At 40.4% G+C, this 14,836-nt stretch overlaps 1 protein-coding gene across 2 annotated transcripts in view; it reads left to right on the forward strand.

Moving 5' to 3' along the window:
* The first annotated feature begins 1,369 nt into the window (after nucleotides 1–1,369).
* The window catches only part of FANCL (FA complementation group L), an 83,365-nt gene continuing 69,898 nt past the window's right edge, over nucleotides 1,370–14,836 (forward strand). For both annotated transcript variants that reach the window (XM_065929243.1, XM_065929244.1), the window contains exon 1: nucleotides 1,370–1,525. In XM_065929243.1, coding sequence (XP_065785315.1) covers nucleotides 1,430–1,525 — 96 coding nt within the window. In that variant the 5' untranslated portion in view covers nucleotides 1,370–1,429. The remainder of the gene's footprint in view (nucleotides 1,526–14,836) is intronic.

The raw sequence follows: 14,836 nt of genomic DNA on the forward strand, positions 1-14,836 counted from the left end.
TTGGCTGCTCTGGGTCTTAGTTTAAGCATGTGGGATCTAGTTCCCTGACCAGAAAACCGGATCAAACCTAACCCTAACCCTGCATTGGGAGGGAGGAGTCTCAGCTACTGGACCAGGGAAATCCTTGGTAACAGCAAATGTTTTAACTCATAAGTCCTTGAAGGCAGTGACTATACGTGATAATAATCTTTGTGTCGGTCCTACTGTTTTAACTACCTTCACTTTATGCCCCTCACAAAACTTGTAGCCTGTCATCTTTAATAAATGAATTGCATAACTGAGTGGATGGCATGCCATGCCTCTGAGAGATTCTCTAACTTTAGCCTGTGCAATATAGTACCTCGAGGGCTTGTTGTAACACAGATGATTGGACGTCACTCTCAGAGTTTAGGATACCCTAGGTCTGAGACAGAGGGGTGAGAATTTGCCTTTCTGTAAAGGTGATGTAAAATTTCCCAGATGATGCTAATGGATCCGGGAACTTTGGAAAGCCACTGCTTTAGAGTAATTTATATTTACACTGCTAACATTCTTGTTTTTCTCTAAGTATCCAGAAAACTTATAATTCTTGTCAAACTAAGAATCTTGAAGAAGTCTCATCCGATTTTGAGGGCAATCAAAATGTTTGGGTGTGAATCTTACTCATTTTGCACAACCTGTAGCCTATTACAATGACGTTTAGCAAATACAAGGGTTCAAAAATACAATATTGAATAAAGAATTGACTGAATATTGATTGAATTGATTGCAATATTGAATACTGCATTGAATATTGATTGAAATCAAATAACTGTGCAGTAAACATTAGGTTCCTTATTTAATCACCCCCTAGTTTAAAAAAAAAAAGGGAATGGATAATTACCATTCCTGAGTTAGAAATATGTATACCAGTATCCTTGCCCGGAGAATCCCACGGACAGAGAAGCCTGGCTGGCCACAGTCCATAGGGTCACATAATCGTTGTGTTGGTCCTACTTAAGTGACATGACTTAAGTGACTCAGCACGGCACATAGAGAGGGTTGTTAAAGAAAAATTAAATTCGGTTCCTCAAGTCCATCAGCAATTTTCCCTTCTGCAATGCACCAGAAGCCTGGTGTTGACTTGAGTCTGGATTAATAGAAACATCCAACCCGGTTCTTGGGACAATCAAAGCTAGTGTGATCAGGTTCGGTCAGGTTCAGCGAACAGTCTTCCCTCCTGCCTCGCGTTGGGGCCAATGCTGCTTCCTGCTGAGCCGAATTTACTGTGGCTGGAGCTGAGCCCAGGCATCCCGACTACCACCGGACCTTCATTTTTGCCCACGGAAAGCTCGAGACTTCCCGCCAAACGCGCGGGCGTACGTCTCTCGGCGCCCCAGGCGCAGGCAGAACTGCGCATGTGCGGGACCAGCGGCCGCCGGTACCCAGACGTTTCCACGGACCGCGAGCTATGGCGGAGACGGAAGCGACCCTGCTGCGCCAGTTTCCGCTCTTTCTGCCCCAGAACCGGGCGAAAACCGTGTATGAAGGCTTCATTTCGGCTCAGGTACTCGCCCGGCTGGTGCTCTTTCTCTCGGAGAGCTTTCCTTTGGCGGCGCAGCCCGGGTCCTGGAAGTCTGTGACCTGAGGGTTAGGGGACTCGGACTTGTGGTTTTTGAGAAGGGTAGCCCGCGAGGGCTCCTCGGAGAGTAGAAGTTTGAGAATTGTGGGCTGTTGCTGGAAACCCGTTCCTCGTCGCCGGTTACACGCCAGGGCCGGGGTGGCCGCCCGCAGGAGACGCTAGCAGGTCCGCGCGCGCGGCGGGAGTGGGGCGGGGGGGAGGGGAACCGGCTGCGGGCCACGCCCCCTCGGCCCCGCCCCTCTCTGCCTGGCTCCTAAGTTAGCGTCGGTCGCACGTTTCAAGTTTTGAAAAAATTGGTCAGTTTTTGCTTGCCGCGATGCTTAACATTCCCCCACCGCCGCGAAGGTCGGAGGCCATTCAGAGGGGTGTCTGCGCTCGCTCGTTATATTGGTATTTCCTGCAGAAAGAGCATTTTTGAGGAGAACCTCATTTTGACTCTCTGCCAAGTCCAGTGTACCAGAGCACATCCAGTTGCGGTATTTCGTAGGAACTCATGACAACCGAATTATCTTTGCCGATTCCAAGTGGCCTCTCTTGTGGAGTTTATTACACCTAGTAAACACGTGTAGGGCTTTGAAGTTTACAAAGCACTTTCCAACTACAATATCTCGCCTAATCCTCAGCCTTTTGAAGCAGGAATTAAAAAAAAAATCTCGTTTTATAGTAGTAAATCACAGCATGGGGAATTGGGGGGGATTAAGTTACTTGTCCTTGATCGCAACAGACTCCTTTAAACTCAGTATATCTAATTCCACTCGTAGGTTTTCCTCCTCTACCAAGCTACCTTAGGTTAGAATTCTGAGTATAGACTTTGCTTTCTGGACAAATTCAACATTTTGCCCTCTCCCCAACCAGCGCACATATTTTTTGAGGATAAGGGGCCATGTTCTAGGAATCACATGTTTTGAAGTTTCCTCAAAACACTATCAAGAATATTGAGTGAATTATTTAAATTCACATGCTAAATGAAAATTTTACCTATTCCTAAGAATATTAGGTGTAGAACTAATCCTAATTTTAAGAAAAGATTATAGACCATACACTTGAACTTCATTTGTTTTCAAATTCATTGTTACCATCACAGAAAGTAGATTTCATCACGAAAGGTTAAATTTCGTTGTTACTTCTGGAATAAAGTTAATCCACCTTTTCCTTCCCCGGTTGGAAGTATTGGTCTTGAATTATGGAGTTGAAAACTTTCACAACATTTAGAAAAGTTGAAGAGGTATTGCGTGAATCTGCTGAAGCTTCTTAGAAAACATGTAGCCATCAGTAGTCAGATTAGATGAAATTTTATTAGGATCCTTGCTTATAGTTACAATTTTCATTTTACTTGGCTTAAGCAGCTTGTTGAAATCCTAACCTGAAGATCTTATTTAACATTGTTTTGTTTTGGTGGAGCTTGTTTTTTCTAAAAATGTTTGTCTTGTATATAATTTCAAATGTACAGAAAAATAACAAGGATGTAGGAAAAATTTGTGTGTACATTTGAGGAGATTCACCATTTTCTATTTGCCTCATTTGACTTATTCTGAGTCTGTGTATGTGGGTGGGTGTGTACACACATCATATCCCTGAACAGTTTGAGATTAAGTTGCAGACACAGTGCTCCTTTATTCCTGAATACTTAAGTGTGTATTTCATGACAACAAGGACACACCTATAACATAGCCTCAGTACCATTATCAAAATCAGAAAATTTAATTATCATAAAATACCATTATCTAATCTGAAGTCCAAATTCAGATTTTGTTACTGTTGCCACTTAACGTTTTTTATACCCCTTCCCGGCCCCTAACCATCCGATGTAAAATGTCACATTACATTTAGTTGTCCTGTCTCTTTAATCTGGAGTAGTTCCTTAGTCTTCCTTTGTTTTTCATGAACTTGACATTTTTGGGGTACAGGCTGGTCATTAGGGAGAATGTCCCTCATTTAGATTTGACTCTGCTCATCGTTAAGTTCAGGTTATGCAGTTCTGACACATATGCCCCAGAAAGAATTTCCTGTCCTTTTTAGGGCATGGGATGTCAGCAGGTCTCATTATTGATGATGTTATCTCTGATCACAGGTTTAAGGTGGCATCTGCCAGATTTTCCTCTTGTAATTATTAAGAACTTAGAGGAAGCTACTTTGAGACGTCAAACTCTTCTCCCTCCCCCCCACTTCCATTGTAGCAGCCGTTGACTATTGTTCCAATCAGTTAATTGAGGTTTCCCAATAATGATTTTCTTTCTTCTATATTTATTAATTGGCATTCTGTGATAAAGTGACTTTCCCTTTGCCATTTATTTATATCAGGCTTATGGATTTTAAAAGTAGTTTATCTAATGGATTATAATCCTTTCCTATTTGATGTTTAAATTATCCCAGATTTGACCAGTGAGAGAATATTTTTCTTTGATGTGTTTTTAACAATTTGCATTGTCCCCTCATTACAGTTTTAAAGGTATCCTGTAGATGCTGACATCTATGTTTTATTTTTTAGAACTTAGTTTTAATTTGTAGTTCCCCTGACCGGAAGTTATTTAATAGAATATCTAAAAATTTTCTCATGGCATGTCTTTTTTCATTTTAATTTGTTTTTTCTGGTTTTATTGCACTGTGAATAAACAGTGATGTTTGTAAAAATAAAATATTTATTTGTGGGTGATCTGTGTGTGATTAAAAGGTGTTTTTTCTGTTATCAGGTTCTTTATCTCCCCTTGTGTTAGCTTTGGTAGTTTGTTGCTTTTGAGGATTTTCATCTAGATTTTTGAATTTCTTGGTTTAAAAGTTTATAATATTCTCTTATTATACTTTTAATGGCTTTGGGATCTGTAATGATGCTCCCTATTTTGGTTACTTTTTGCTCTATATGACTGTTCCACACCTTAGTGCCTTAAAACAACAGACATTAAATTATCTCACCTTTTCTGTGGATCAGGAATTTGGATGTGACTCAGCTGGATGATCTTGGATCAGTGTTTCTCCTGAGATTGCAGTGAAGATGTTGGCCAGGATGTCTGTTTATCTAAAGACTTGACTAGAGCTAAAAAATTTTGCTGCCAATATTGCTTATTCACACAGCTGTAGATTAGAGGCCTCGATTTTTTACTGCTATTGATAGAGGCCTCAGTCCCTCACCATGTCTACCTCTCATAGTGATGTTTAATTGTCATCACAGCAGGGCAGCTGTCTTCCCCCTGAGTGACTGGTAAAACAGAGAAGTTAGCAGAAAGCTGCACCGTGCTTTTTCTCTCCCAGCCTGGAAAGTTACACATTTACTTCTGTTTTATTCTGTTTGTTAGAAGCAAGGTCTCAAATCTGATCCATATTTAAAAGGAGATGAGGCACCAATGCTTTAAGGTAGAAGTGGCAAAGAAATTATGAATTTACTATATGGATAGCTCTCATGCCCATTCCAGATGTTGGTATTTTGTATGTCTCTCTCTTCATTTTCCTGATGGATTTGGATAGAGACCTATAAGTTTTACTGATCTCTACAGAGAACCTACTTTGATTTTTGATTTTTCTCTGGTATTTTCTATGTCTGTTTCATTGATTCCTGATCTTAATTTCCTAATTTGTTTAGGTGGATGATTAGGTCATTGATAATGAGACCTTTTTCTTTTATAGTGTAGATATAATATGAAAAAGCAAGAGAGTTCCAGAAAAACATCTATTTCTGCTTTATTGACTATGCCAAAGCCTTTGACTGTGTGGATCACAACAAACTGTGGAAAATTCTGAAAGAGATGGGAATACCAGACCACCTGACCTGCCTCTTGAGAAACCTATATGAGGGTCAGGAAGCAACAGTTAGAACTGGACATGGAACAACAGACTGGTTCCAAATAGGAAAAGGCGTACGTCAAGAATCTATATTGTTACCCTACTTGTTTAACTTATATGCGGAGTACATCATGAGAAACGCTGGGCTGGAAAAAGCACAAGCTGGAATCAAGATTGCCAGGAGAAATATCAATAACCTCAGATATGCAGATGACACCACACTTATGGCGGAAAGTGAAGAGGAACTAAAAAGCCTCTTGATGAAAGTGAAAGAGGAGAGTGAAAAAGTTGGCTTAAAGCTCAACATTCAGAAAAATAAGATCATGGCATCCGGTCCCATCACTTCATGCAAATAGATGGGGAAACAGTGGAAACAGTGGGAGACTAATTTTGTTGGGCTCCAAAATCACTGCAGATGGTGACTGCAGAATCATGAAATTAAAAGACGCTTACTCCTTGGAAAGAAAGTTATGACCAACCTGGATAGCATATTAAAAAGCAGAGACATTACATTGCCAACAAAGGTCAGTCTAGTCAAGGCTATGTGTTTTCTATTGGTCATGCATGGATGTGAGAGTTGGACTGTGAAGAAAGCTGAGCACCGAAAAATTGATGCTTTTGAACTGTGGTGTTGGAGGAGACTCTTGAGAGTCCTTTGGACTGTAAGGAGATCCAACCAGTCCATCCTAAAGGAGATCAGTCCTGGGTGTTCATTTGAAGGACTGATGTTGAAGCTGAAACTCCTTTGGCCACCTGATGTGAAGAGCTGACTCATTTGAAAAGACCTCGATGCTGGGAAAGATTGAGGGCAGGAGGAGAAGGGGATGGCAGAGAATGAGATGGTTGGATGGCATCACGATTCAGTGGGCATGCAAACAGTTGGACAAGACTGAGCGACTGAACGAACTGAATATAGTTGGAAATTTCAATACCCCCTTTCATTAGCTGAGCAACTACAGAAACTCAGTAAGGATATACAAAACCTGAATAGCATTATGAACCAATCTGACCTGACATTTATAGAACACTCTACCCAACAGCAGCATAATATACATTCTTTCCAAGTATACACAGAACATTGACCAAAATAAACCATATTCTATACCATAAAGTGAGATCCAATAAATTTAAAAGAATTTATATCATATAAATAATATTATTCAGTTCAGTTCAGCCGCTCAGTTGTGTCCAACTCTTTGCAACCCCATGAATCACAGCACACCAGGCCTCCCTGTCCATCACCAACTCCCGGAGTTTACTCAAACTCATGTCCATCTAATCGGTGATGTCATCCAGCCATCTCATCTTCTGTCGTCCCCTTCTCCTCCTGCCCCCAATCCTTCCCAGCATCAGTGTCTTTTCCACTGAGTCAGTTCTTCGCATCAGGTGGCCAAGGTATTGGAGTTTCAGCTTCAGCATCAGTCCTTCCAATGAACATCCAGGACTGATCGTTAGGATGGACTGGTTGGATCTCCTTACAGTCCAAAGGACTCTCAAGAGTCTCCTCCAACACCACAGTTCAAAAGCATCAATTTTTCGGTGCTCAGCTTTCTTCACAGTCCAACTCTCACATCCATGCATGACCAATAGAAAACACATAGCCTTGACTAGACTGACCTTTGTTGGCAATGTAATGTCTCTGCTTTTTAATATGCTATCCAGGTTGGTCATAACTTTCTTTCCAAGGAGTAAGCGTCTTTTAATTTCGTGACTGCAGTCACCATCTGCAGTGATTTTGGAGTCCAACAAAATTAGTCTCCCACTGTTTCCACTGTTTCCCCATCTATTTGCCATTAAGTGATGGGACTGAATGCTATGATCTTATTTTTCTGAATGTTGAGCTTTAAGCCAATTTTTTCACTCTCCTCTTTCTCTTTCATCAAGAGGCTTTTTAGTTCCTCTTCACTTTCCGCCATAAGTGTGGTGTCATCTGCATATCTGAGGTTATTGATATTTCTCCTGGCAATCTTGATTCCAGCTTGTGCTTTTTCCAGCCCAGCATTTCACATGATGTACTCTGCATATGAGTTAAATAAGCAGAGTGACAATATATAGCCTTGACATACTCCTTTTCCTATTTGGAACCAGTCTGTTGTTCCATGTCCAGTTCTAACTGTTGCTTCTTGACCTGTATACGGGTTTCTCAAGAGGGAGGTCAGGTGGTCTGGTATTCCCATCTCTTTCAGAATTTTCCACAGTTTGTTGTGATCCACACAGTCAAAGGCTTTAGCATAGTCAATAAAGCAGAAATAGATGTTTTTTCTGAAACTCTCTTGCTTTTTCGATGATCCAGTGAATGTTTGCAATTTGCTCTCTGTTTCCTCTGCCTATTCTAAAACCAGCTTGAACATCTGGGAGTTCATGATTCACATATTGCTGAAGCCTGGCATGGAGAATTTTGAGCATTACTTTACTAGCATGTGAGATGAGTGCAATTGTGTGGTAGTTTGAGCATTCTTTGACATTGCTCTTTGGGATTGGAATGAAAACTGACCTTTTCCAGTCCTGTGGCCCCTGCTGAGTTTTTCAAATTTCCTGATGTATTGAGTGCAGCAGTTTCACAGCGTCATCTTTTAGGATTTGAAATAGCTCAACTGGAATTCCATCACCTCCACTAGCTTTGTTTGTAGTGATGCTGCCTAAGGCCTGCTTGACTGCACATTCCAGGATGTCTGGCTCTAGGTGAGTAATCACACCATCATGATTATCTGGGTTGTGAAGATCTTTTTTGTACATTTCTTCTGTGTATTCTTGCCACCTCTTCTTAATATCTTCTGTTTCTGTTAGGTCTATGCCATTTCTGTCCTTTATTGAACCCATATTTGCATGAAATGTTCCCTTGGTATCTCTAATTTTTTTGGAGAGATCTCTACTGCTGCTGCTAAGTCACTTCAGTCGTGTCCAACTCTGTGCAACCCCGTAGATGGCAGCCCACCAGGCTCCCCTTCCCTGGGATTCTCCAGGCCAAAACACTGGAGTGGGTTGCCATTTCCTTCTCCAATGCATGAAAGTGAAATGTGAAAGTGAAAGTCGCTCAGTTGTGTCCGACTCTTAGCGACTCCATGGACCGCAGCCTACCAGGCTCCTCTGTCCATGGAATTTTCCTTTCCAGGCAAGAGTACTGGAGTGGGGTGCCATTGCCTTCTCCATGAAGAGATCTCTAGCCTTTCCCATTCTATTGTTTTCCTCTATTTCTTTGCATTGATTGCTGTGGAAGGCTCTTATCTCTCCTTGCTATTCTTTGGAACTCTGCATTCAGATGGGGTGTATCTTTCCTTTTCTCCTTTGCTTTTCCCTTCTCTTCTTTTCACAGCTATTTGTAAGGCCCCCTCAGACAGTCATTTTGCTTTTTTGCATTTCTTTTTCTTGGGGCTGGTGTTGATCCCTGTCTCCTGTACAATGTCATGAAACTCTGTCCATAGTTCATCAGGCATTCTGTTTATCAGATCTAGTGCCTTAAATCTATTTCTCACTTCCACTGTATAACTGTTAGGGATTTGATTTAGGTCATACCTGAATGGTCTAGTGGTTTTTCCTACTTTCTTCAATTTAAGTCTGAATTTGGCAATAAGGAGTTGATGGTCTGAGTCACAGTCAGCTCCCAGGCTTGTTTTTGGTGATTGTATAGAGCTTCTCTATCTTTGGCTGCAAAGAATATAATCAATTTGATTTCAGTGTTGGTCATCTGGTGATGTCCTCATGTAGAGTCTTGTGTTTCTGGAAGAGGGTGTTTGCTATGACCCAGTGTGTTCTCTTGGCTGGGTTCTCTTGACCGGGTTCATTCTGTACTCCAAAACCAAATTTGCCTGTTAATGCAGGTGTTTCTTGATTTCTCCTTTTGCATTCCAGTCCTCTATAATGAAAAGGACATCTTTTTTGGGTGTTAGTTCTAAAAGGTCTTATAGGTCTTCATAGAACCATTCAACTTCAGCTGCTTCAGTGTTACTGGTTGGGGCATAGACTTGGGTTTCCTTGATATTGAAAGGTTTCCCTTGGAGATGAACAGAGATCATTCTGTCCTTTCGGAGATTATATCCAAGTACTGCATTTCAGACTCTTTTGTTGACTGTGGCTACTCCATTTTTTGTAAGGGATTCTTGCCCACAGTAGTAGATATAATGGTCATTTGAGTTAAATTCACCCATTCCAGTCCATTTTAGTTCACTGATTCCTAGAATGTGGACGTTCACTCTTGCCATCTCCTGCTTGACCACTTCCAATTTGCCTTGATTCATGGACCTAACATTCCGGGTTCCCATGCAGCATTGTTCTTTACAGCATCGGAATTTGATTCCATCACCAGTCACATCCACAACTGGGTTTTGTTTTTGCTCTGGCTCCATCCCTTCATTCTTTCTGGATTTATTTCTCCAGTGATCTCCAGTAGTAGCATATTGGGCATCTACTAACCTAGGGAGTTTATCTATCCGTGTCCTATCTTTTTGTCTTTTTATACTGTTCATGGGGTTCTCAAGGCAAGAATACTGAAGTGGTTTGCCATTCCCTTTTCCAGTGGACCATATTCTGTCAGACCTCTCCACATGACCCGTCCGTCTTGGGTGGCCCCACACGGCATGGCTTATTTTCATTGAGTTAGACAGGGCTTTGGTCCATGTGATCAGACTGGCTAGTTGTCTGTGATTGTGTTTTCTCTGATGCCCTCTCTCAGCGCCTGCTGTCTTACTTGGTTTTCTTTACCTTGGTTGTGGGGAATCTCCTCACAGCCTCTGCTCCTGACCTTGGACGTGGGGCGTCTCCTCTTGAACGCTGCTCCTGACCTTCGAGGTGAGCTATCTCCTCACCACCGCTCCTGTGCCGCGCAGCCTCCGCTCCTGCTACATTAGTCCAGGTCTGTCTGCAGGGGTATATTCCAAGGCCCCAGTGGATGCCTGAAACTGAATAGTGCCAAACCCTGTATGTACTGTTTTTTACAATGTATTCAAGATACTCGGACAGTGGATCTTATCATCGAGACAGCTATTAAGTGACTAACAGGCTGATACCCTGGACAGAGTGTGATTCAATCCTGGTTGTGATGGAGTGTGGCAGCACAAGATTCTGTCACACTACTCAGAATGGTACACAATTAAAAACTTATGAATTGTTTATTTCTGAAATTTTTCATTTAATATTTTCAGTTGATCACAGGTAATTGAAACTACAGAGAGTGAAACTGGATAAAGAGGGACTGCGTTATGTTTGTTTTTTTCTATTGCTACTTTCATTTTTTGTCAGTTTTTTTCATCGTGTACTTTGAAGTTCTTTAGGTACATAAACTTTTAGGATTGTAAGTACTCTTGCTAAACTGACTCCTTTATGATTCTGAAATTATCCTTTTTATCCTTGGTAATTGGAGAAGGCAATGGCACCCCACTCTAGTACTCTTGCCTGAAAAATTCCATGGACAGAGGAGCTTGGCAGGCTGCAGTCCGTGGGGTTGCTAGGAGTCGGACACAACTGAGCGACTTCACTTTCACTTTTCACTTTCATGCATTGGAGAAGGAAATGGCAACCCACTCCAGTGTTCTTGCCTGGAGAACCCTAGGGACAGCGGAGCCTGGTGGGCTGGCCGTCTATGGGGTCGCACAGAGTTGGACATGAGTGAAGCAACTTAGCAGCAGCAGCATCCTTGGTAATAATCTTTGGAATCTTGGAATCTGTATTTTTGGATACTAATAGTATGTTTTTTGGGATTAGTGTGGCATGGACTCTTTTTTCATTAGTGTGGCATGGAGTCTCATTTCATTCTTTTTTCATTTATTCTTAATTGTTTCTTTATGTTTAATTTAAAGTGTATTTCTTTTGGGCCATGATTTTTATCCAATCCGATAGTCATTGCTTTTTACTCGGGGTTGTGTAACCCTTTTCATCTAATGTGATTGTTGATATGGTTGTGCGTAAGCCTCATATCTAGCTGTTTGCTTTTTGTTTTGTTATTTTTTTTTATGTTTTGACTAATTTCTGCATTTTACATTATTTGAGTTCGTTTTCGATAATGTATCTCTTCTGTCAGCTTTTTACCTGTTTTTTTCCCTTAATAGTTGCTATATTACTTTTCTCTCTCCTTTTTAGTGTTTGCTCTAGGGTTTACAATATGCATCTTTAACTTACCATGGTCTATTCTCAAGTATACCTCTTCCCTTATAGTTTAAGAATCTTACAGTGGTTTACTTGTATCTTTCATCTCCTGGTTTTTGTGCTGTTGTTGTCATATATTTTATTTCTGTTTATCTTATAACCTTTCCAGTACACTGTTAATTTTCTTTTAAGCAGCCAGTTAGCTATTTTAAATTTAATAGACTTATTTTTAAGAACAGTTTAGATTTATAGAAAAGTTGAGCAAGTGGTAAAAGGAGTTCTTATGTTCCATCTCCTTCCCTGCACCGTTTGACCAGTTATTAACATCTTATATTAGTATGATATAATTATTACAATTAATGAACTGATATTGGTACATTATTATTAGTTCATTGGAAGGAAATGGCAACCCACTCAACTGTTCTTGCCTAGAGAATTCCATGGACAGAGGAACCTGGTGGGCTGCAGTCAGTGGGGTCTCAGGGAGTCATACACGACACGACTTGAGTGATTGAGCAAGCATGCATTATTAACTTGGGTCCATTTGTTGTTGTTCAGTTGCTAAGTTGTGTCTGTCTCTTTGTGACCCCATGGACTGCAGCATGTCAGGCTTTCCTGTCCTAACTCAGGTCCATAGTCTATTCATATTTCCTTTGTTTTTACTTAGTATTTTTCTGTTCTGGGTTTTGATCCAAGATGCCATGTTATTTTGTCTCTTTAGGCTTCTCTTCAGTTCAGTTCAGTTCAGTCGCTCAGTCATGTCCGACTCTTTGTGACCCCATGAACTGCAGCGCACCAGGCCTCCCTGTCCATCACCAACTCCAGAGCTTGCTCAAACTCATGTCCATTGACTCGGTGATGCCATCCAACCATCTCATCCTCTGTTGTCCCCTTCTCCTCCTGCCTTCAGTCTTTCCCAGCATCAGGGTCTTTTCCAGTGAGTGAGTTCTTCACATCAGGTGGCCAAAGGATTGGAGTTTCAGCTTCAGCATCAGTCCTTCCAATGAATATTTAGGACTGATTTCCTTTAGGATGGACTGGTTGGATCTCCTTGCAGCCCAAGAGACTCTCAAGAGTCTTCTCCAACACCACAGTTCAAAAGCATCAATTCTTCAGCGCTCAGCTTTCTTTACAGTCCAACGCTCACATTCACACATGACTACTGGAAAACCCATTGACTAGACTGACCTTTGTTGGCAATGTAATGTCTCTTCTTTTTAATATACTGTCTAGGTTTGTCGTAGCTTTTCTTCCAAGAAGCAAGCGTCTTTTAATTTCAGGGCTGCAGTCAGCAAGTGCAGTGATTTTGGAGTCTCCCAAAATAAAGTCTCTCACTGTTCCATTGTTTCCCCATTTATTTGCCATGAAGGCTTCTGAGCTGTGATAATTTCTTAGCCCTTCCTTGTCCTTGATGACTCTGACTCCTTTATGATTATGAAATGACCGTTTTAATTGAGGAATTCTAGTCAAGTTTATTGTAGGATACTGCTGTACTAGGATTTGCCTTTTTTCTCATGATTAGGCTTTATGGCTTTTTGAGAGAAACATCGCAAAGTTTAGATACCATTTCATCACATCATATTAAGGATATGTATTATCAACATGGTTTATGTCTGTTGACGTTGACCTTGATCGCTTGGCTGAAGTTTGTTTGTGGGTTCCCTTCTGGGAAGTCGCTTTTCCTACTCCTTTCCATACTGTACTCTTGGCAGGAAGTCATTGTGAGCAGCCCTCATTAAGAAGTGGGGGATTATGCTGCCTCCCTTTTCAAATGGAGTATCTATATACAGTTGACCCTTGAATAATGCAAGGCTTAAGGGTGCTAAACCTCGTGGGCTTGAAAATCCATCTGTAACTTTATAGTTGGCTTTCTCTATCCATGGTTCTGCATCTGTGAGATCAGCCAACTGCAGACTGTATAGTACTACAGTATTAATTATTGTAAAAAAAAAAAAATTCATGTATAAGTGGACCTGAACAATTCAAACTCATGTTGTTCGAGAGTCAGTGGTAATTTATCTGAAATTCTTCTGTATGGGAGATTAATTTCTCCATTTCTTAATTCAATCATTTTTATCAGTATGGGCATACAGATATTTTATATTGTGAATTTTATTCTAGCACTGCGTTATTTGTTGCTTAAGTTATTCCAGCTTTGGCACAATTAATTATGCTTTAAAGAGATTTTAAAAAGAAAAGCCTTTTATATTTATCTATATATTTACTGTTTCGGATACTCTTTGTTGTATGTCCAGATTTCCATCTTGTTTTATTTTGTTGTTATTGTTGTTCAGTCACTCAGTCATGTCCAGGTCTTTCCTACCTGTGGACTCATTCACTTTCTTCCTCAACTTGTTCCTTTAACATTTCTTGTAGTGCATGTCTGCTAGTGATGAATTCTTCAGCTGTTTTATCTCTCAAAAATTGTTTATTTGGCCTTTTGAAAGATACTTTCACTGGGTATAAAGTTCTAGGTTGACTTTTTGTTTTAGTGCTTTAGCAGTTTTGTTTCACTGTCTTGTTTTATTATGTATGATAAATCTCTACTTTTTATCTTTGATTCTCTGTAAGTATATTGTTTTTCTTTGCCTGTTAATATTTTTCTCATTGGTTTCTGTCAATTTGAATGTGATGTCCCTTGGTGTAATTTTCTTCATATTTTTCCTTCATAGGGTTTATGGTGCTTTTTGGATCTGTATTTTCATTTAATTTGGAAAAACTTCAACCATTATTTCTTCAAAAAGTTTTTGTTCCTTCCTGCTTCCTATGTTGGGGACTCCAAATCCATGCATATTAAGCCACTTTAAGTTGTTCCATAATTCATGGATTTTTTTTTTTTCTTTTTTCCAGTCAGTTTCTCTGCTTGCTTTGGATGTTCTACTTCTGTGTTTTCAGGTACACAGATATATTTTTTTCAAGGTTTAATCTGCTGTTAATAACTGCATTGTAACATATTTTTCATCTCAGACGTTGTATTTTTCATCTCTTCAACTTGGGTCATTTTGCTTTTTTGTGTCTATTTAGCATACTGATGCTTTCCTCTACCTTCTTGAATGTACATAATACAGTTATAACTGCTTAAGTGTGGGAGGGGAAGCTCTATCATCTGCCATTTTTGCATTTGTTTCTCTTGATTTTTCTCTTTTTAATCTTATTTTCCTGATTTGCATACCTGGTATGTTTTGATTGGATGACAAACATTGTGCATTCCACTGGTTGTATGATATTTTTTGTTCTCTTAAATATTCTTGATTTCAAAGAACCAACTCATTGGAAAAGACCTTGATGCTGGGAAAGACTGAGAGCAGGAGGAGACAGGGGCAACAAGTAGAGATGGTTGGATGGCATCACCGACTCAATGGATGTGAGTTTGAGCAAATTTTG

Source organism: Muntiacus reevesi, chromosome 3 (assembly GCF_963930625.1).
Source record: "Muntiacus reevesi chromosome 3, mMunRee1.1, whole genome shotgun sequence".
NCBI classification, from domain to species: domain Eukaryota; kingdom Metazoa; phylum Chordata; class Mammalia; order Artiodactyla; family Cervidae; genus Muntiacus; species Muntiacus reevesi.